At 37.7% G+C, this 20,912-nt stretch overlaps 3 protein-coding genes across 4 annotated transcripts; 2 read left to right on the top strand and 1 right to left on the bottom strand.

Annotated features, from left to right (window-relative positions):
• Positions 1–821: 821 nt before the first annotated feature.
• Positions 822–14,576, top strand: AstCC (Allatostatin double C). The gene is made up of 6 exons (XM_064692545.1): positions 822–1,313; positions 3,068–3,248; positions 3,321–3,439; positions 3,516–3,734; positions 13,336–14,358; positions 14,415–14,576. Exons 1-6 carry the CDS (start codon positions 954–956, stop codon positions 14,574–14,576), a joined length of 2,064 nt encoding a protein of 687 aa, XP_064548615.1. The 5' UTR covers positions 822–953.
• On the top strand, positions 6,080–17,993 carry AstC (Allatostatin C). Of its 2 annotated transcripts, none has more exons than XM_064692528.1 (4): positions 6,080–6,326; positions 17,125–17,247; positions 17,315–17,454; positions 17,529–17,993. In XM_064692528.1, the coding sequence occupies exons 2-4, from the start codon at positions 17,149–17,151 to the stop codon at positions 17,647–17,649; spliced, it is 360 nt and encodes a 119-aa protein (XP_064548598.1). In that variant the 5' UTR covers positions 6,080–6,326; positions 17,125–17,148; the 3' UTR covers positions 17,650–17,993. The 2 variants fall into 2 exon arrangements, with proteins under 2 accessions (XP_064548598.1, XP_064548597.1); XM_064692527.1 differs by having other exon boundaries at positions 17,523–17,964.
• Positions 17,994–19,118: 1,125 nt separating this feature from the next.
• LOC135435445 (uncharacterized) lies at positions 19,119–19,313 on the bottom strand. The gene has a single exon (XM_064692505.1). The coding sequence runs from the start codon at positions 19,311–19,313 to the stop codon at positions 19,119–19,121; it is 195 nt and encodes a 64-aa protein (XP_064548575.1).
• Between the last annotated feature and the right edge of the window lie 1,599 nt (positions 19,314–20,912).

Genomic DNA, 20,912 nt, shown 5'->3' with positions numbered 1-20,912 from the left:
TTGCTTTTTGTTGTGAAGGGTCGGTGGGTGAGGGGGGGGGGGGGGGTTGTTTGGGGTTTTAATTATGATTTGCATGTTGTGATTTAATTAATATAGTTAAGTGGTATGGGAAATGAATGGATTTGCGGGGTCAAGGAACGCATCAAATGTTTGCCGACAGCCACCCGCTGTGCAGGTGTGTGTGCTCCAGATGTTATAGAACGGATATATGGACGCACTTAGAGATCGAGCAATGCGTTTGATTGTGCTTCAAATTTGGGGAAGCGATTTTGTGGTGCTTAAAAAAAGTTATTTTTGCGCCAGGCGTGGGTGCGCTTTGGGCCCGGTCAAATTCATGAATGGACGGCTTTGTGCAGTTCCGCAGACATGCAAATCCCTCAACTTAGCCTTGGCATAAAGGACAACCCACAGCGTTGCGCACTTTTGCTCATTAGTTGCGGAAAAATCGCAAAAATGAAAGCACGCAGGATCAATTGGCTGCAACATGTGCGTGTGTGTGTGTGTGTGTGTTAATAACACACTGCTGCAGGCCAAACATGGCATTTTTATGTTCAATAATTACAGCAACAACAAGTAGCAAAAGCCAACAAGTAGCCAACGTAAATCACAGCCTGAAAAGAGCATTTCACTGTTGCCCCGCCCCTTGATGTCCCTGCTGAAGCCCCGCCCACGCGGCCTCCACTTGAGTTGCCCTCGCAGACGATTAACAAGCGTAATGTAATGTTTCATTATTGTAAAAAAAGCAAGAAAATATGTGTGTGTTAATAAAAATAAAGAAGTCGCAGCAGCAAAAATCGTCTATAAAAGCGGGCAGCGCATAAAGCGAACGTTTCAGTTGAAATTTCAAAGTGTGCACGGCCAGCGGAAAAGTGCATCCAATTCGCCACAAAATCCAAGTAGAGCCAGCAATTAGTCCAGTCTACGTCCCTTTCTCTCACCATCACCAGAGAAGCATGCTGCAGCGGCGCTTGGACAGCCAAAAGCAGCGACGCCAACGCCGCCAGCTGCTGGAGGGGAGCAGCAGCAGCGGGGGGGGCAACAGCAGGAGCAGCAGGTGTCGGGCTAACTATTTGCCTGGCCTGCTGATTGTGCTGCTCGTGCTGCTGCAGAACTTTGAGCTGCACATGTGCCGGCAATTGATGGGCGCCGCTGTCAACAGGCGCAAGGACATGGATACCGATGAGCAGCTGCTGCCCGCCGTCGCTGCTTCCTCCCTGGAGAAGCGGGCTATCGCTGCGACGACCGTTAGCCAGCCGGAAGAGATTTTCAGTGCGCCCAACGATGCGGCTGACATGAGCTATGATGAGTACCCGGTGAGTGATGGTCCCCAGCCGGCCCTTCCCTTCCCCTTCTCCTTCCCCTGCCCCTGCCCTTGAAACGCCCCCACTGCGTGGGCTTTGGTCAAGCCCAAAATGCGTCTCGTTTTACACACAAAAATTTGTAATTGTATATTTTTTTTTGCATTTGATTGCTTGCCCTGCAGGTGAATTGCTTGCTTTGATATTGCAAAGGGACCTAGCCCTACCCTGTCGCAAATTCAGCCTACACCAAATTCTCTTCTCGCAGCTGACGTCACATTGTTTGAGTTTGTGCGCAAAATCAACAACAAAAACACGTTTAAAAAATGTCAAGTCCAAAAATTTGTATTGTGGGCGTTGACTAAATTGCGTATACGCCATGTTAGTGAAATTGCGTATACGCAAGGTACGCCAGTTGAAATTGTCGAAAACTATTCGAGAGCTGTCTAAGTTGGGTTTTGGTCGCGTTTCTAATATATTTCAATTATTATTAGTTTTTCTATGAATAGAAAAAAATATTATTGTAAAATATATTATTATTATTTGCGCTTTTATTTTTAAGTATTATATTTAGTATAACTTTTTCTATATTATGAAATGTTTTAATAATATTTCCAAGGCAATCATTTTACCTATATATATATTTAACTTTTTTGATTTGATATTTAACAGTTTGATTTACCATGTACATAATTCATTTAATTTTTTCCCTTTCAACCTAGTTTGATTATCCTTAAACATATTTTTGGAATATTTTCATTAGGCTCAATTTATTTTCTTTATTTTTTCGCAAATCACAATGCTTTGGTCAAATAATTGAATTTAATTTGCAAGAAATTTCAATTTTCGTTGCGGCCATTTTCCTGTACATAATAACACCAATTTTTTAATAATAATAATGTATTATAATTATAATTTATCCATTTTTCGTAGATTAAGTTATATTAAAGTAAAGAAATCATAAGAAACGTGGTAGCCAGGTTGAAAATTCAGTTTTTTATTGCGGAAAAGTTCTATTTACTGGAAGCTCTCATTAAGAATGGACAAATAGTGTATTACAACAAGTGAGTTTATTTTTCATTATTTTCAATTTTATTGGGTATATTAAAAGTCTAAGGCTCAAATTTTGGCGAAGTATGCAAAATGTTGACAAATATTGTACAGGGCTTTATAAATATTTACACAAAATCTTAATTGCTTTATTTTTGTGTTTTAGTTGGGAAACGGGCATTATATGAAGTAAATCTATTATATATATCTGATATATCTGAAAAAAAATTTATATGTGTTTGTAAATATAATAGAAAAGTATCGCAAACAAAAAACGAGCAGAAAGTTGCAGTCGCAACTTTGCTTGAATCGTTCAAAGGCAAAATAAAGTCTCTACTGATTTTATTTGCCATAGACATATTTTCAAGATAATATTGTTTCTCAATAAATAAAAATGGTAACCTTTCGAAGGCGAACATCTGTCTGCTTTATTGTCAAGCTAATTAAATGATAAATATTGAAAAGAGCTTTAATTTTGTGTTGGATAACACATTTCTTGAGGGAACTGCGTAAATTTTATTAAAATTGTATTTCTTACGCATATCTAGAATTCGTAGACATGTGAGAGTTCTACAGTTATTTAGTCCACTTTATTGATATCGATCTTCCCCAAGTCCCACATCTTAGGATGTCCTTCGATAAAGTTCTCTACAAACTGACTCTCAAGAAATTGTAAATAAACAAATTTATCCTAAATATGAACTCTACAACTCCCATAGATGGTGGTGCCCAAGCGGGCTGCTTTACTGCTGGATCGTCTAATGGTTGCGCTGCATCATGCGCTGGAGAACGAGCGGGAGGATCATCGCATTGGCGATTTCTATGCCAACAAGAATATGATGCAAATGAAGCCCAACGAGTACAAGAATGCGCTGGAGCCGCTGCAGGCGACGCAGGAAGGTGAGCTGAGCTTTACTTAAGAATATAATATATATAAGTATTCTTCGAGCTGTGATTTTGTGGACAAAACAGGTGCCCAAATGCCGATGAGCAGCCACAGCTTTCACATGTATAGCGATGATGATCCTGGCGTGATGTTGGATTATGATTTCAAAGATATAAATCAAATAAATCGCGCGACTGGCGAAACAGTAAGTTGGATATTGAAACCAAAATATGCAATTAAAGATATCAATTAGCATGGAAAATGGTATAAGAAAATTTCAGTTAATGGCAAAGAGCTTTCAGAGAAGAGCCGGCGGCATTGGCGCTGCAGCATCAGCATCAGCATCAGCAGCATCATCGGCAGCTGGCAACGCTGCGGCACATGCAACAAACGGCGGCAAAGCGTCAGCCGGATCCGGGCCGGCTTCCGGCGCCAGGCGCATCCATCATCACGTCGCCAATGGAGGTGGCCGCATGTATTGGCGCTGCTATTTCAATGCCGTCAGCTGTTTTTAAAACCAGCCAACAACAAACATCCAACACAACAACAAACATCCAACACAACAACAAACATTCAACCAATTCAATACAATTAGCTACCAACTCGACTGCGGCTTTTCGACACCAACAACAATTGCAATTCGATTGGGTTTATTTTGGCTGGCTATGAAAGTTGTTCGCGCGATTAACTGAAATCATCTGTAAACATGAATTGTAAACTCAACATTTTTGTAATTATTATTATTATTATATATATATACACATAATTTATCTGAATCGTATACAACTTATCGCTGCAAGTGTGCGTAATAAATAAACTAGAAGTCAACTTGAAATCTATATATATATATATCTATATATATATATCTATATATATATATCATTTGCATAATCCACAGTAGCTGTCGTACACTAATTCGCACTAATATTGATTGGCATGCTCATAAAAGCTCACACACACACACACGCACGTACACACACACACACACACCCATAATCCACCCATTCATTGTGTTTTATTTTACACGTGCAACGCTTCATATTTGTAGCCTTATCGGAGCGTCCAATTCTGGGTGCAAAACCATAATGCTCTTTGTTGTACTTAGTTGAGATTGGCCCAAACGGAAGTAGCACTTAGTTATATAGCACAAACACACACACGCACACACACATACAGTTGATATGCTTTCAATTTGCATTTGTACTTTTTTTCACGTTAAGGATAGAATGCATACCAAATTTGGTAGCTCTAGCTGTGATAGTCTCTGAGTTCAATGGGAAGTGCTCTTTTAACCTTGTCAAGACTCAAGATGTAATATTCTTTTATTACTTTAAATGTCACCTATTAGTCCTTCTTTTTGTTGGAATTATTGTTGCTCCCTTGTATTTCAGAATTTAATATGTTTGTTACGCAGAATATTTTAAACATTTTTCATGAGTTTTTTGCCGAATTGTTTCCAAAACAATAAACATCGGTATTCATTCAAGATTTTAAATTTGTATGCCGAGTGCTGAGTTTTCTTGAGATTTTTCTAATTTTTTTTTAAAAGAAGTCAGTCAAGATTGATTTTTTATTATTCGTATCCTGAGTTCCGCTTTTTATTGAGATATTTCCGTTTTCTTAAAATAAAATTTAAATAAATATCGTCATCACGAAAGTCGTGTATTCTTGAGATATTCTATGTTTTATATTTTATATATTATATTTTATATTTTAATTTCATTATTTTTTTTTATATATTATATTTTGTATTTTATAATTGAAACTTTCTATAAGAAATTTACCCATATTTGAGCTCGTGGAAAACGTTTAAATCAACTTTCTTAGCTAGATATGTAGTATATATTTTTTCATATTTTTTCTCGTTCATCTTGGGATATATTTTTCCCATTGATTTATTTTATTTTATTCAAAATGTTTCCAATATTTAACCTCGAGCTCAAGGAACATTTTTTAAATTATATTTAATTATATTTAAACTCTAAGAATTTTCATCAATCTTTTTTTCTGCTGGCCAAACTCAGCAAACTTGATGCAAATGACGCACGCTCTTCAAGCCAAGACAAACTGCCGGCCAACTCTTTGGCTTTGTGCAGGAGCCAATGCATATCATTATGGCCAGCAAGTAAAGGAATACAAAATGCAGTCCCGATCAGTTTTTTTTTTGTCGCTTTGCGCATGCAACTCACGTAGTTGACGCTACGGCCAAGTTTAATTGCCTGTTGGCAATCGAGTGTCAAGTTTTATTGGCCAAATTAATGATGTTGCATTGCAAATTGATGTGCATCGAAGAGCGGCGCCTTTTTGCTTAATTGATGAAGAAGTGCTGACAAAAAAAAAAAAACATAAGTAAAAATAAAATAATAATCGAGCTCGTTTTGCTTATCGGCAGGCGCACGTTGAGCGGCTGCTCGTAAATCAAAGTGCTGGCCGCATGACGTCACCGAAGGCAGCGCCAACAAGTATGCAACAAGTTTTGCCAATCAACAGGTGAGTTTCTTATACTCACCATGCACGCATGGTTATCAAGCTGTGCGCGCGTGGTGAATAATCCGGCTCGAAAGCCGCACGTTGCTCATACGCAGCGTTGGCAACGATAAACGACAACAACAGCAACAACAGCAGCTGGGCGGCAACATCATGTAGCCACACGCCTAAGCCAATTTTAGCTCCTGCCCCACCTTAAACACCCCCCACACTGCTGCGCCTAGCCTAACACCCTTCCTGCTTCCTGCTGCTGGCGTCGCTGTCGCCGTCGTCGCCGTCGTCGCTGCCGTCGCTGCCGTCGTCTGCTATTTTGTATATAAAGCCGAGCGCCGTCCATGGCCAACATCGAGTTAACAATTTCACTTCTTGGCGTTCACATCGAGGCACAGTCAACAGGCGACAGCATCGAACCCGAAACGGATCTTCCAGCGCAGTTTCCTCAACAATATTGCATTTCATTGCTGTTTGCAGCTCCATAAATTAGACAATTCCGTTGTGGCGCAACAAAACGCGCACTAAATAAAAGCCAAAAAATCGTTTTCGCGCTCAAATCTCGCCGCAGTCGCTATTTGTTTAGCTAGAACATTATCCTCGTATTTCTCTGGGTAAGTTTTCGTATTTATTGTATTTGCCTAATTCGTTTTAATGTTTGCCTTGGTTTTAATCGTGTGAAGCCCTCGATTCGGGCACTAATTGATTTATTGATCAGACGTGAAGTGTGTTAAGTGATATATTTGTTGAAGATTTTTCGTGAGCGATTTGTAGAAAAGACATTCACTTAATTCAAACTTTATAGGATGGAATTTGCGTTTCGAAAGTATTTCAAAATATTGAAAAAAAAAAAACGTGATGATTATATATATCTGAGCCAGACAAACTCTTTTTAATTAAAATTTCACAATCTCACAATTTTTGAACACTATAAAAATATATGAATATTTTAAATTTGGGAATATTATATATAATAAAATACTTTTAAAATCTAATATATTTAATATATTTATAATGTCAAGGACAACATTTATTGTTTTTAACAAAGTCAACTCAGTTTTCTTTATTCAATGTTGTACAACCAATATTTAAAAATAGTTGTTAAAAATTTTAAAATTTTTTTTACAATTACGAAAAATTAATAATTTATTGGAACCGGTTAATGCTTTTATAATTATTATTATTATAATATTATTTAAACCTTTTTATAAACGATTATTTAAAAATAGCTCTTTACAATTTTAGATATTTTCTACATTTAAAATTTACGAAAACTTAAATGGGCTTCTTCAGTTGTTATTATTATTTAATATATATTATATATATATATAGTAAAATATTTTTATTATTTTCAATAAGTTTCATATTTTTATAACATGAACTTTTTAAATTGAAAGATTTCCAATGCGACATTTTCTAAATTTTCTAAAATTACAATAGTATTATGTTTTAAAAAAGCCTCGGGTAATAAATTTCTTGAATTCTTTGTTTATTTTTGAATAAATTCTTAGCAAATTTAGATCTTTTCCAAATCGAATATTGAGTTCATTTTTTTAGAATATTTAAAACACGTTAGATATTATGTTGAATTTTTGTCTATTATTGTGTTTGAATTTATTGTCATTTTATTTTTTTAATATAATATAATTTTATTTTAATTACAAATAATGTCAACTTTTATTTTAGTTTTAAAATATTCAATTATTAATTCAGCAAAACTGATTTAAAAATCTTACCTCAATCCAAGTGCTTAGCTGATTTCGCTTCATTTATTATTCAATAATGAAACACAACTGACGAATTTTAAAAGAAATGTCCCGTCAAATAGATTGACATTCGGACATTAAGGTGCCAGGGGAAATGTGTTTTTCATAACTGCTTTTCGCAACAGGTTGACAAATGCGGCCAATTAATCATCTGCTTTGGCAACGCTTCACCTTTGCCCAAATTGAAATTCATGCGTAAAAATGGAACACAAAAAAGAAAGATGTACTTTTGGGGTTACTTAAAACCGCCTGACGACAGAGGCAGAGGAAAAGCCTATCCCGACAAAAGCTGCCAGTTGCGTGGGCCTTTGACATTGGAACATTATGTGAATCATTTATGAAGATATGTAACAGAGCAAAGTTCGCATCATTCTATGTTTTCCGAATGCTGCATAGTTTTTCCAGTTTACCTTTAAGACTGTTTGGCATGTTGGTTTTGATTTGTAAACAAAACCGCTTTCAAATTGCATTTAATATTTATTACTCTCTGCCAGTCGCAATATTGGTTAGGCGTGGGAGAAAAGCCTTTAGGGCAGTTAAAATTTGATGGCCCAACTGATGAAAGTCCAAATTGATTAGAAAGTGTTGACAAGCATTGAAAAGCTTTCCAATAAGTGTTGTTTAATTGAAAAATAGGGATATATATATATTAAAGTGGCGCAATTGTGAGCAGTCTTTATATAAGATATAAAATATTAAAATAAATAATAGGTTTTTTAAATGATATGCAAAAATAACCAACATTTGAATTTGAGCGGCGGAAAAAGTTCATAAGCAAAAAAAATTATATTTTTATTTATTTTAATAGATATTTCATCAATGGATAGAAAATATATTGAAGAAATATATTCTTTATTTTGCTGTTTTGTTTAAAAGATTTAAAGATTTAAAAGAGAAGCTTTTCGAAATGAGATAAATTCTTTTTTGAAGTCATATTTGAAAAGTAGAAGCTGCGGGCTTTCAGTATAGTTTTGAAGACAGCACAAAGTTGAAGATATTAAATATTTATTTGTATATTTTGTTTAAAAGATACTGAAGCATATTTAAAGTGTGGCTTTTAGACGTGAGACAAATTCTTTTTTTTAAAGTAATATTTGCAAAATAAGCTAATGAATAAAATGAACAAAGAAGTTCCGGACTCGAATCTTATTTTAAATATTTATTGTTGTTCGGAGTGGAACAGGAAATAATCAAAATCTTGGCTTCTTGCTTGTTAAAAATTGAAATATGTTTGCCAGATTCTTAACGTACTTCGTCCCTTACAGATAGAATTTCTTGTTAGCCCAAAATGTTCGCAAGTCTCAAACTCAACTCTCACAAATATTTCGATACTCTACATTTTAATTGATTGCTGCATTTGCCACGTTTTGTCTTTGATGTCGCATTTATTATCAGTACTACCAAAGGATTTTCAGACCAAAAGCCGCAAAAGCCGCAACTGGCAAAGAAATTCGATACTCCTTGAGTTGAGGTAAAAGTATCAAATGGACGTCGGCAGCAACCGCCCCAAAAAGTAGGCTACAGCTGCGAAGCAGCAAATAAAATATTAATTTACAGCGCTAAAATTACAAGAATTTCCAAAAATTCTGCTCTACTGGAGTCTGGGGAAAAACATGTCACGAGTGCGACGAAAATGCGTACTCATAATTTTCATTTGTCAACAAAATAACGTATCGCATGACCAATAAATCATAAAGTGCCCAAAAGAAAATGTCCCGAAATCAACACGGCGAAAATATTTGGCTAATTTTAAAGCGGCGGCAAAACTGTGAAAAACGGTGAACGGTGAAAAACTGTGTAAAAGTTGTGGAAAAAAACACCGAACATGGAAAACTAAGCCGCTTGCTGGATTTCCCAGCCGTTGCCAGAGAGCTATGCGTAATCTGTGGCTAATGCGTCGCAGCTAGTGTGAGCGAGAGAGAGAGATAGGGAGAGGAAAGAAGAGTGAGGGAGAGTAAGATAGGGAGAGAGAGATAGATATGTAGGGTGAGAGCGAGTTATGCAAAATTGCAATTTGCCAAAGATTGCACTCTCTTCCTCACCCTCTCTCCCTCCCTTGCTCTCCCTCTCCCGCTCGCTCTCTCTCTAGATCTCTCTGCGTAGCCCTATATTAAATTTCCAATTAACATTGCCGCTTTATTTATCAGCCGCAATAAAAGTGTCCTGATTATGTTGGCTACCCCTTGCCGCACTCTACCACCCCCACCCCTTCCCCGCTCCCCGCTCGACTCATCTGTTGCTTTATTATTCCATTTGATCTCTCAGTTTTCGCTGACTACCGTATGCTGTTTGCCAATGCCTACGGCACACCCCAAAACTCCCCCCGCCCCCCTCGCGACTTACATTGCGCTCGACATGTTATTAGTTTTATTTATTGCACGACGGGCAGACTGTCAGACTGCCTGACTAGTTGGAGTTCTATCTATCAAACATTCTACGACTTGTTGCCGCCTGTGTCCCAGTTACAGATACAATATCTATAATTATCTATGCCTCAGGTATTAGCTGGGAGCTCTGGGTGCCTTGCATGTCAAACATTTGTTCCTGGCTTTTGGGCTGTCATTTTACGGCGGACTTAAAAGCTTGAAAAGCTAGTCCACAGTCTCAGCTATAGATAGGGTATATAGTTATAACATTTCTATTGAACGCAATTATTAGAGTTCAAGTGAAATCGGAATGGGTTTTTATTTAATATACTTAATTTATATATAAAGTCTTAAACTTAACTATAAACTGGTTTATTTAGCTGAAAGCTATATTAATATTATGAGTGCTCTTAAAAGTATGCTATCTAAAATGAAAAGCTGCTCAAAATAGAAAGTTCTAGTTTTTTGAAGGCAAATTTTTGACATATTTCACTAACATAAAAAACTACGAGACAAGTCTGGGAAATATCTTTGTTATTTAAGAAAATCATACAAGACACTATATTCATCGGCTTCGGGCAGAGTTTGACTTTTATAGGAAGAGTGAAAAACTTAAATTAAGAAAATTTTTATATCTCAAAAACTTATACTAATGATTCCAAAAAAAAATCTCAATTATGTTAAAGAAATTTTCAAGATTATAGAAGTTTTTGGGAATTAACTTTATATTGAATTCTTTAGATATAGAAAGTCATAAAAATACAATATTCATTGGTTTCGTTGTGGGTCTGGCTTTTATAGAAAGTGTAAATATAAAAAAGGGGAATATTTTAATTATTTCAAAATAAAAGTAATAATAATAAATATATAAAAAAAAAATTATCTTTTTTTTGAACATGCAAATTTATCTCTGAACAAAAAATATAGCTGACAATTTCACGAAATAGGATCAGTTTTTTTCTTCCAAATTCAAAAATTTCTACAAAATATGCCAGATTCAGTTAAACATTTATATTTCGTTATACTTGTGTTTGATAAATATAATAAATTTGTGGAAAGGAATGTTACCCACAGGAAGTAACATATCTTTATAAAATGTATAAATATTTTAGATAACGATGTTTTCACTTCACAATATTCGGAGTGCAGTTTCTCGACACATTAACACGGATCTAATTTATTTGATTTCATCGATACCTTTCGCTTAAATCGATTATTATCGAAAAACGATCCACGTTCTTTGAGCATAGCTAGGGCTAGGCCTAGATCTAGAGCTCTGTTCGCCTAACCCAAATAAAAGAAATGAAATTCTATATATCTGCCATATATATCTGCCATATCTACCATATCTTCCATACAACCCAGTAAATTCTTGTTAATCGGACAATAAAGATAGCAGTTATTTGGTAAGTAGGGCATTCGGAATAGAAGCAGCCGATTAAAGCCGGCTGCAGAGTATCTCCAAATCGGGCAATCTCGTCTCTCGCTATTTATAAATAGTTACCCAATTATGATTTTAATATGTGCACAAATTTATAGAGAAATACATTCTAATCTTTAGCTAAGCTCAATTTTAGATAAAGATTTTCATTTTCTGCTGCTCTTTAAGTTTTTCCCCCAAGATTTGCATTTATTTCCGACCAGGAAAAATGCTGCAATTTGAGTATGCACATAAAACAAAACAAATCCCGGCGCATCCTTGCCGCAGCAACATGCAGCCACAAAATGGCTGCGTAAAAAATGCAGAGGCCATAAAGAAAAAAATGAAAATGAAAAACGAAGAGATAATTTAGCTGCTTAGCTGCCACAGCCGTCGGTTGGGTGTGTGGCACGAAGTCATTAACATTTACGACTTGCCCCATTGAGTTTCGGTTTCGAATCTGTTTATTTGAGACTGTGGCAGATACTGCCAGTCCACCCCAACCCCAATCCCGCACCCCACTCCTTACCGCCCACTACACACTCTGTGCCACATGCTTGTTGCATGAGCAGAGGAGCTGTACCTGAGGCTAGGCACACAGACACCCGACAGCTTATGAGCTGCTGCTCAGATATTCATGCGGCATTTTTGATGCCCGCCCACCTGGCCACGCCCTTGATATCATTAGGGCGGCCGTAATTAGCCAGATGATGGGTGACATGTGGGCGCGTCGAAGGAGCACTTAAATCAGAGCCCGCAAATTGGTATCTACACAAGCGTAAATTTATTTACCTCTGGTTATGCGTGTCCTGGCATGTCCTCCCATGTCCTGGCTGACTTTGATTTTCATGGGCGAGTCCTGCTCATGCTTTTTTGATTTATGTTACATTCGATTCGCTTCGTCTCGAGTGTAATTAGTGTCCTCTGCCCGTTATCCTGTCTGAGAGTGTCCTTTGAGCTACTTACCCAACGAAATTGCTTGCATTATGCATTTTAATACACGTGTTGCCTCTTGCATAATAAATGTTGCCTCGTCCGAGCTTGATTCTTAGAAGTTGATTGACTTGCGTAATTTGCAATTAGTTATGGAAATAAGCTGGTAATTGCGTATCTAAATTAATTCGCTTTTAGAGATTAACTTTAATTAAATTGTGAAATACTCTTTCACAAAATCAATTACATCTCGATATCATACTTTTTGTTTTTAAAGAAGCTTAATCCTGTAATATAATGCATATATGTAATATAATATAATGGATGCTAAAAATTTTTTTTTATTATTTTATTTGCTCAGTTTTTTTTAATTGTACTTTATTTTATTTTGTTTTCTTAATTTTTTTTTAATTTTACTTTTATTTATTTTTTTTTACATTTTTATTATTTTGTTTGCTTATTTTTTAATTGTACTTTTATTATGGGAACAACTTTGATTCAACCTTTATGATTATTCACAATGCAACTAATCATACGCAAAACGAGTCTATCAAAAATTTTCGATAGCCCATTTCCAAAATGTCGATAAATATCGATTTTGAGCCATAATTTAAAATCATAGCTCGAAAGTTATATATATACATACCAAGCACTTGGTATGTAGGTTCTCAGCGGGTATACCCTGTTTATGAATATTTCACTTTTTGGATAACGGCCCCAATTTGCTTAAAATTCGAAAAAATTTCCTCCTTTAAGCTGCAGCTTTGCTCCTTTGTTTATATACATATTTAGTTGGCAAACTTGGAGTCTAAAAATGTTCTAAAGATCGGACTGTAAACACCCGAGTTATTCAAGACCTTATTTAACATAGTTTGGGGCTGGATGCCTAACATCACCCAGACGGACTCTACCGACTAGAATACTCACTATAAATATTATGTCAACTCCACTCGAAAGGCTTATAAAAATACCCTACTGGTATTTAATATCTTGACAAGTGAGTTATCTGATTAGATGTGAATACTCATTAGGGGAAAATGGTATGGATATTGATTAATCCCCGTGGCGTGGCGTGGCGCATCACAGTGCAATCCATTATAAGTATATTCCCAACTATTTGCCTTCTACTTGGCCATAGTCGCTGGCATTTGGTGTTCGAATGTTGGCAACGCGGCAGATTCAACGTCGGCTCTACGAGCTCTTCGCCTATTATGCGATATTCATCGGGGTCACGAGCTATCGCTATGACTTTGAGCTGCGGCAATGCAGGAGCACGAGATGGACACGACTTGTCGCCAGTTTGGCGAATCTGATAATAGTGTCCGTCTCGCTTGTGGATTTGTTTGCCACCTGGTTCGTCATCGACGATATGGATCTGGTCACGGAGCAAACGGTGCGTCTGGATTCGACCGTGAACGACATCGTTTGCCTGGTGCGCGTGCTGCAACGTCTGCCTCAGGATCGGGCCTGCATTCAGATTGTGCTGCAGCTGCGACGCTTGCGGCGCATTCATCAATATGCCTATACTGGGCGGGAGTCGCAGCTGGAGCAGCGGCTGGAGCAGCGGCTGGATCGCATTTATCTGGCCAAGAATTGTGTTATGTGGGCGGAGGCCATCTTTCTACTCGCCTTCATGCTGATCGTCTGCCAGCTTGTGCCGCCAACTAATTTGTACGTGAAGCGGCTGCTGGTCATCCTAAATGTCCTGGCCATGGACGGTCAGGGCGTGGTCATGCATATGCATTTCCTGATCAACTGGCGCATCCTCCGGCTATATATGCGTCTCAATAGACGCCTCCGTCAGCTGCTCCACTCCGATTTCCCGGCAGTGGCCACCCTGGAGCTGCATCATCTGCGCTGGCAGCACGCGCAGCTGTCGGCGCTCATGGAACGCCTCACTTCGGCCTACAGCTTGACCATGTTGAGCAATCGCCTCTGTCTGATCGTCACGGCCGCCGCCCTCGGCTACTATATAAGCATATTTGGAGCCCATCCAATTCTCTATCAAATCGTTGGCTTCGGCTTTGTCGTCGTGCTTGCCCTGGATGGCTATATACTTGATCTGATCTCCGACTGGACGGTGAATTGCCATCGGGAGAGCTCCCGGCTGCTCGCCCAACATCAGCAGCTAGTAAATGCTGACAGGCAGCTCTCCAGAGCGGTAGCTAATCGAACTGCGTACATAGTCTATAGTATTTACTCTACTTTTTCTTTCAGTGTGACATTTTTGCGCTGCAAGTAGCCTGTTTTCCACTCAAGATCCAGCCCTTCGGCCTCGTTGAATGCGGCAAGGCGACTTGGCTGGGCAACATGGCCTGCATTATCGGCTGGTTGGTCGTGCTCTTACAATATCGCATCGTATTCGATAGTAAACATTGAGCAAGTGCGGGAAAATCTAATAAAAGCTATGATATTCAAATATCTACGAACAAGGTCTTAAACTATTGTATAGACATTGTTGTTGCTGATCAATGCTTTATAGCTTCCAATCTTAAGATCAAAATGGGTTCTACCTGGTTATACTATGGGTAAAGGCTGCTCATATAATATAAGTAGCTAGAAATAGAATTTTCAAAAGTTTTCCAATTTGCAGTATTTAAGGCCAATCCTTCCGTGCCAATGTAGCTCAAGCTGCAACTATTCCCTTTGAGCTTTTAGTATTGTATCAAAGGAACTCGCAGATATTTGTGTATCTCACTATTTATTTGATTTTTCTCAATTTTCATTCGGAAACGATGCGATATTGTAATTAGAAAAACTATCCAGGCGAATATGTAGGTCATGTTGCTCAGCCAAGAGGCCGCAGGCTCTGATCTTAAGTGGAAAACAGGCTGAAAACATATTACACTGAAAAAAATACCAACAACATTCGAACACCAAATGCCAGCGACTTTGTAGCCAAAGGTATTTAATGGGCCAAGTAGAAGGCCAATCAATAGTTGGGAATATATAATGTGGCACAGGGGATTAATAAATTGCAATATTATTATTATTAAAAATGAACGTAGAGGGTATAAAGGATTTGGGCTAATCAGATGGAACTACATAAATAATATATATACAAATGGATAAATAAATAAATTTAATAAATATATTCTCGATCAGGATGATGAGCTGAGTTGATCTTCAAATTACAAATTCATATTCTTCTACTCAGTTTCTATATAGAAATATAGCAATAAAAATTTTATCTGATAAAAGGTAGTTTATATCCCAATTCAAAACAAATATGCCCTTCTTTCTCTTGCTAACAGAGTATAAAAATAAATATTTACTGATTTCTATCAAGCTCGAACAGTCAACAGCAGATAATAATCAGGCAATAATTATTTTAATAAAACCTATTAACAATTGTTGCTGGACAAAGTCTGGCAAATACCCTACACTAAACGTGCGCTATTTAAGCGGGTAGTTACGACTGGAATGTAAATGTATTTTTGACATTTTATTTATATCTGATTAATTTAAGTGCAATTTAAATTAGTTTTTCTTTAATTGTACAGCTCTTAAGCCCAAAAGTAAGTGTTCCGATTTGTGGCATTAATTGTTGGCGAAACAAAGGTTCAATCAATTTAATCAATTGCCGCAAATGTTGCACAGCTGTTGATCATAAATCAAATAGCCGAATGCGTAACCGAAAACAAAGGGGAAAAGCCCAAGCCAAAATAGAAAAAAAAGTCAAAACTGAAACCATTTTAAGGCCTTTTCGAAACGCATATTGAATCACGTTCAAAGCGAATTCAATTAAAGTTGGGAACAACATTTCCGTCTGGCGGCCATTTTGTAGCACGTTGCACGTTGCCCAGTGGCAGGTGGCAGGTGGCAGGCTTGCACTTTTACGCCTCTGCTGTGCTGAGTTCATATCCGGTTTTAATTGCGGAAATGCACTTATGTCCGGCCTGGTCCCTGCGCCCCCTTTTGCCGTCCTCCACGCTTACACAAGCATGCGGGTCACGTTTGTGGCAGCAACTGTTCAGTTTCTGTGTCCACTTTAGTTGCTTTGTTATGAGCTATTATCCTGACGGACTTTGCCACTGTAGTTTTGTTAAAACGGGAATCAATTAAAATTACGGAGCCTCGTTTTGTTGCTTGCATAGATTACATCTGTGCGAAAATCTAACTTTGGAATGGGCCTTAATTCCCATAGATTTTAAAACTATACCCAATAAAAGTACAAACTCAAAACAGCAGCTAGTTGTTTTATTTAGCAATTTCAAAACAATTTTAAAAATTTTTTAAAAATATTTCACATATATTTTACTTTTTGAACTTGAGAAAAATGAAAGAAAAGAAAAAGGAGCAGAAAAACTAAGCCTCAAGCTCTTTTTTGTATGTTTTTTGTTTTATTTGTAAAAAAAAAAATTCCTAATTACATTTTTTGTAATATGATGATAAAATATACATAATTTTCAGACTCAAGTTTAGGAAACGAAAAATATATCAAATATATTAGAAGAAGGAAAATATTATTTATTTTATTTATTTATCAATTTATAATATTAATATTTTATTTATAGATAATATTATTAAATATTTTATTAATAAATACAATTTTAAAATATTATTATTAATAAACAATCAATTATTGTTATTTTAAACTAATATTATTAAATATTATTTAAATATCAAGCCAGTTAAAAAAATATTTTAAAAATGGAAAAGTCGTTTAAACCAGATTTAATTGTCAAAAAAAAAAAAACAGGCGTTGTTTAAAACTTTTCTAAAAACACGTCGGAATCTGTAAAGTGAAGTTAATTCTTAATTTGTATTTTATTTATTCTTATTTTTGATTTAAACTAAATTTGAAACATGATCGAAAATCAATTTTAAGAAGGAAATGCTTAATGTACGCTTAATATTCAATACACAAGTGCGAAGTTTATTTTAAAAAAAAAATAATATAGCTTATAAATAATTTGGTTTACAGCTTTAGCTCAACAAGTCGAACAAAATGATGAAATTTGTGCAAATTCTGCTGTGCTACGGCCTGCTGCTGACCATGCTCTTTGCCCTGAACGAGGCGCGCCCCTCCACAGCCGAGGCGGGCGCTGTAAGTAGACTTGACTTTGGACTTGCAACTAAGTAGAGACCTATGTCTATATCTATGTTAATTCCAGGATACGGATCCACTGGAGACACCGGACGTTGAGGATGTACGCGCCGCCGCCTACGCTGGCTACGAGATGCCCGCCCAGGCCATTTATCCCAACATACCCATGGATCGCCTCCAGATGCTCTTCGCACAGTACAGACCCACGTAAGTCTGATCTAGCTAGGTATTCTAATGCGGTATTTTATTGAATTTCCTTTTGGGATTGCAATTAGTTACAGCGCATATCTACGCACTCCCACCTACGGCAACATGAACGAGCTATACCGCTCGCCGGAGAGCAAGCGCCAGGTGAGATACAGACAGTGCTACTTCAATCCCATCTCCTGCTTCCGGAAGTAAGTTTCTGGAGAACAGCCAAACAGCAAAACCAACTAACCCAAAGAAAAAAATAAACAGCCCTTTGAAAAATTAACATTTCAAACTATAAACTAGCCTAATTCCAATGCCAATATTTAGTGCGATTAACTAAAGTTAAGACTCAGAATTCTATATAAATGTCTATTCAAATTTGTTTAACAGCAACAACAACAAAATGCTTCACATAAATATATATACTATTTAATATGATAATAAACTTTGCACATAAATGAGGTTTATGTTTTTGCACATGGTTTTCCTTTTAATTACGATCCTTTAACAAAAACCCTTTGCTTGCATATGGTGTGGTAAAATAATATACAATATTTACTTAAAAATATATATATATAGATATTTGCATAACTTAATAAACGTACATTAACAATATTTCGTTTTGTAAATTAAGTGTTTCAAGCTATTGTATAATACATATATACTATATACCATATATTGAAACCGAAAGGACACATGAATAGAGTCAAACACTTATATAACTATCTATGTAAAATATTAAACTATTAATAAAGTTAAATATATTTAAAAGAAATGCACAATTTAAATGCATTTTTAGTAAGCTTGTGTCACAATTGAAAAGTTGGCTCCTAGTTGGAAATGGATCACAGTCTTAGAGTTGAGTTTGAATATTCTTTAACAGTTGACTTTGAATATGTTAAAGAGTTCAGTTTTTCTCAATATAGCTCACAGTGAATCCCTGCTTTGAAAAAGTCTTGAACTTGTTTTCGAATATGTTCAGGATTTCTTTCTAGATAATATGTTTCTATGCTTTACTTAAATGTTTCGGCAATGTTCTTTAAAAAGTTTTTCAATTTACATTGTAGCTCAAATGATGAGTCCAAGTAGTCTTTATGGCACATTGTGAGTTTCTACGAAAGCCCCAAGTGTTTAATAGTGTACAAGTAAAAAAATATATTTATAATATTATATAATGCTGCATAACATTCACAGATGATCCATGCTCCGCTACCAGTTACTTAAGTTTATGCTCCAAGAGTTGTAGATTAAATTAGAGACTAAATTGACTGAATAATTAATACTGCGACTTATAGTTAGGCTGCGTTTTGGTGTGTTTCAAAGATGATTCCTTTTCGGGCGTCGTCCTAAACTGAGCTCGAATGGAAGATCCAAATACTTTTAAGTGTATGCTCCAAGAGTTCTCGATTAGATTAGAGACTATATTGATCTCATAAGGCTGCGACTTAGAGTTAAGCTGAGCTTTAGTGGGTTTCACTGCAGATCCCTGCTCGGGCGCCGACTATAACTTAGGATCTCACGTCCTCCAAGAGTATTTAGCTTAGATTAGCCTATATTAACTTTCGAATAATATGACTTATAGTTAAGCTGGGTTTTTCACTGAAGATCCCTGCTCGGGCGCCGACTGTACCGTGACTCAAGAGGAAGATTTTGCTGAGGCAACTTCTGGTCTTTCGCTATCACAATCCCAGGCGTCTCCGTTCGAGCTGCTGGCGCTTAACTTTGTCGCCGCGTCGCTTCATTTGCAGCACGAGGCGATCGGGTGTTGAGATCTTGTAGTCGCCATTACGTCCCAAACGCTGCTGGATGCGCAACGAGGTGGCCATCATAAAGATGGAGAACACGAAAGCAATTAGATACCGTACGACGAGCATGTTGCCTTATGCGAATGCAAACGGACTGCCTGCCCGTCAAATACGAGTGCCGGCTTTTATAGCCTGAGCCGGGGAGGCTTAGGCAGGAGCAGGTAGCTCAATGAGCGGGATTAGCTCTGGACTTTTCGGCAGCGTATCGCCAATGAAATGCGCTAATCCATTGGCCAATTTCCACTTCCTGCAAATGACAGCCAGCCAGCCGACTTTGGCTAATAACCGCGAGCATCATCAGTTACCTCTGATGGGAGCAACTGCAGCTCATCAGCAGCAGCCGGAGCAGCAGCAGCCGGGGCAAGCAACAGTTGCACAGTTCCAAGAAGCCGCAAACTCGACCCTGTCTGGATTTTTATGATGCCACAACGCATTTAACCATTAGACATTTTAATTGTTAATTTTGCAAAAATTTAAATAATGGACGCGCTGCAGGCAGATCTGGTTGGCCGAGCGCTACCTGCATTTATTATCTGCTCGCACTCCTCCCTCCCTCCCGCCGCCCCTCTCCATCTGTTGGCCTGCTGCATTTGCTCTCGACTCAAGTGCCATCAACGTAAAAACAAGTGGCAACAATTTTCTATAAATTGCATTTGCGCAAAATTAAGTTCAATCTTGGCCAGCTTCAGCTCCAACTTCCAGTCGCAGGTCCAGTTGAGCTCAGCTCCGGTAGCCGCATCCGCTGCACACCTCGTCGCTGCTGGAGTAGCCAAACTCCATTAACTTTGCAATTGGCCACCATAACTTTTAGCCGGGCGACGCTCGCTCACCTTAGTGCCAGGAGAGGAGGGGAGGGACGCGCATCGCTTGTTAGTTTTTGCGCCAGATCGTTTATAATAATTCGTATGCGAGTCATGTCATGGCCCCTAAAGTGTATCTGCGACTGCGCAGTCGACTTGGCAAACACGACGCGCATATCTGTATCTACAAGTTAGCTGCCTGCCTGCCTGCCTGGTTGGCTGCCTGGCTTGGCTTGGCCTGGCCTCTTGGCTCTGATCTGGTCAACTATGCAACCGCAGCGACTGTGTGGCAGCCACCGCCCGTTGCATGTGGCCTGCCTCTGACTTGGCTGATCTTGCGCCCATTTTTGCGCGCATTGCTTTGGGTCGCCACCGTTCGATGCCAGCTCCTCAGCAGCTACTGCTGCATCTCCACTCTCCTCTCCACTCCTCTCCTCTCCCCTCTCTCCAGCTTTAACCACTTTATGCTCTGTGGTTGCGCTGGTTGCGCGTTCTATTGGCCAAAAGGAAGTTAGAAAAATGCTCTGAATTCATGTGGGCACTGGCGCTGGCATTCGGCTGCAGCTGATTGCAGATCGCATTGCCCGGCGGTGGAAAGTTTCGAGTGCAGTTGAACGTATTGCCTCGGCCTATAGAACTTAGTTAGTTATACTAACTAAGCCAAGCTCTGCACAGTTCGAGCCTAAATAGCATATGCTCAGGTATAGCTAAGGACTAGATTTGGTAGTTAAATAAACTCAAGGGTTTATTCTTAGTTTGAAACTGTTTTATTTTATTTTTTAACAAAATTACTTTTACTTATTTTTCTGAACTGTTATCGATTTATAAATATTTAATCGATTTTGAAGGAGATTTTTCAATGGCTTGA

The sequence above is a fragment of the Drosophila montana genome, unplaced genomic scaffold (genome assembly GCF_035044405.1).
Source record: "Drosophila montana isolate Dmon_TW-CO22-7 unplaced genomic scaffold, ASM3504440v1 contig_3619_1, whole genome shotgun sequence".
Lineage (NCBI taxonomy): Eukaryota > Metazoa > Arthropoda > Insecta > Diptera > Drosophilidae > Drosophila > Drosophila montana.
The sequence above is the reverse complement of the archived record's forward strand: the minus strand, read 5'-3'. Positions and strand labels throughout refer to the sequence as shown.

What these genes read in the sequence shown, in the direction of transcription:
- AstCC (XM_064692545.1), top strand. Translation starts at nt 954, where the DNA reads ATGCTGCAGCGGCGCTTGGACAGCCAAAAGCAGCGACGCCAACGCCGC. An exon ending in GCTGCAGGCGACGCAGGAAG is followed by an intron (nt 3,249 to 3,320) that starts GTGAGCTGAGCT and finishes TGGACAAAACAG; the next exon opens with GTGCCCAAATGCCGATGAGC. An exon ending in ATCGCGCGACTGGCGAAACA is followed by an intron (nt 3,440 to 3,515) that starts GTAAGTTGGATA and finishes AGAAAATTTCAG; the next exon opens with TTAATGGCAAAGAGCTTTCA.
- AstC (XM_064692527.1), top strand. Translation starts at nt 17,149, where the DNA reads ATGATGAAATTTGTGCAAATTCTGCTGTGCTACGGCCTGCTGCTGACC. An exon ending in CCACAGCCGAGGCGGGCGCT is followed by an intron (nt 17,248 to 17,314) that starts GTAAGTAGACTT and finishes TGTTAATTCCAG; the next exon opens with GATACGGATCCACTGGAGAC. An exon ending in TTCGCACAGTACAGACCCAC is followed by an intron (nt 17,455 to 17,522) that starts GTAAGTCTGATC and finishes GATTGCAATTAG; the next exon opens with TTACAGCGCATATCTACGCA.
- LOC135435445 (XM_064692505.1), bottom strand. Translation starts at nt 19,313, where the DNA reads ATGCTCGTCGTACGGTATCTAATTGCTTTCGTGTTCTCCATCTTTATG.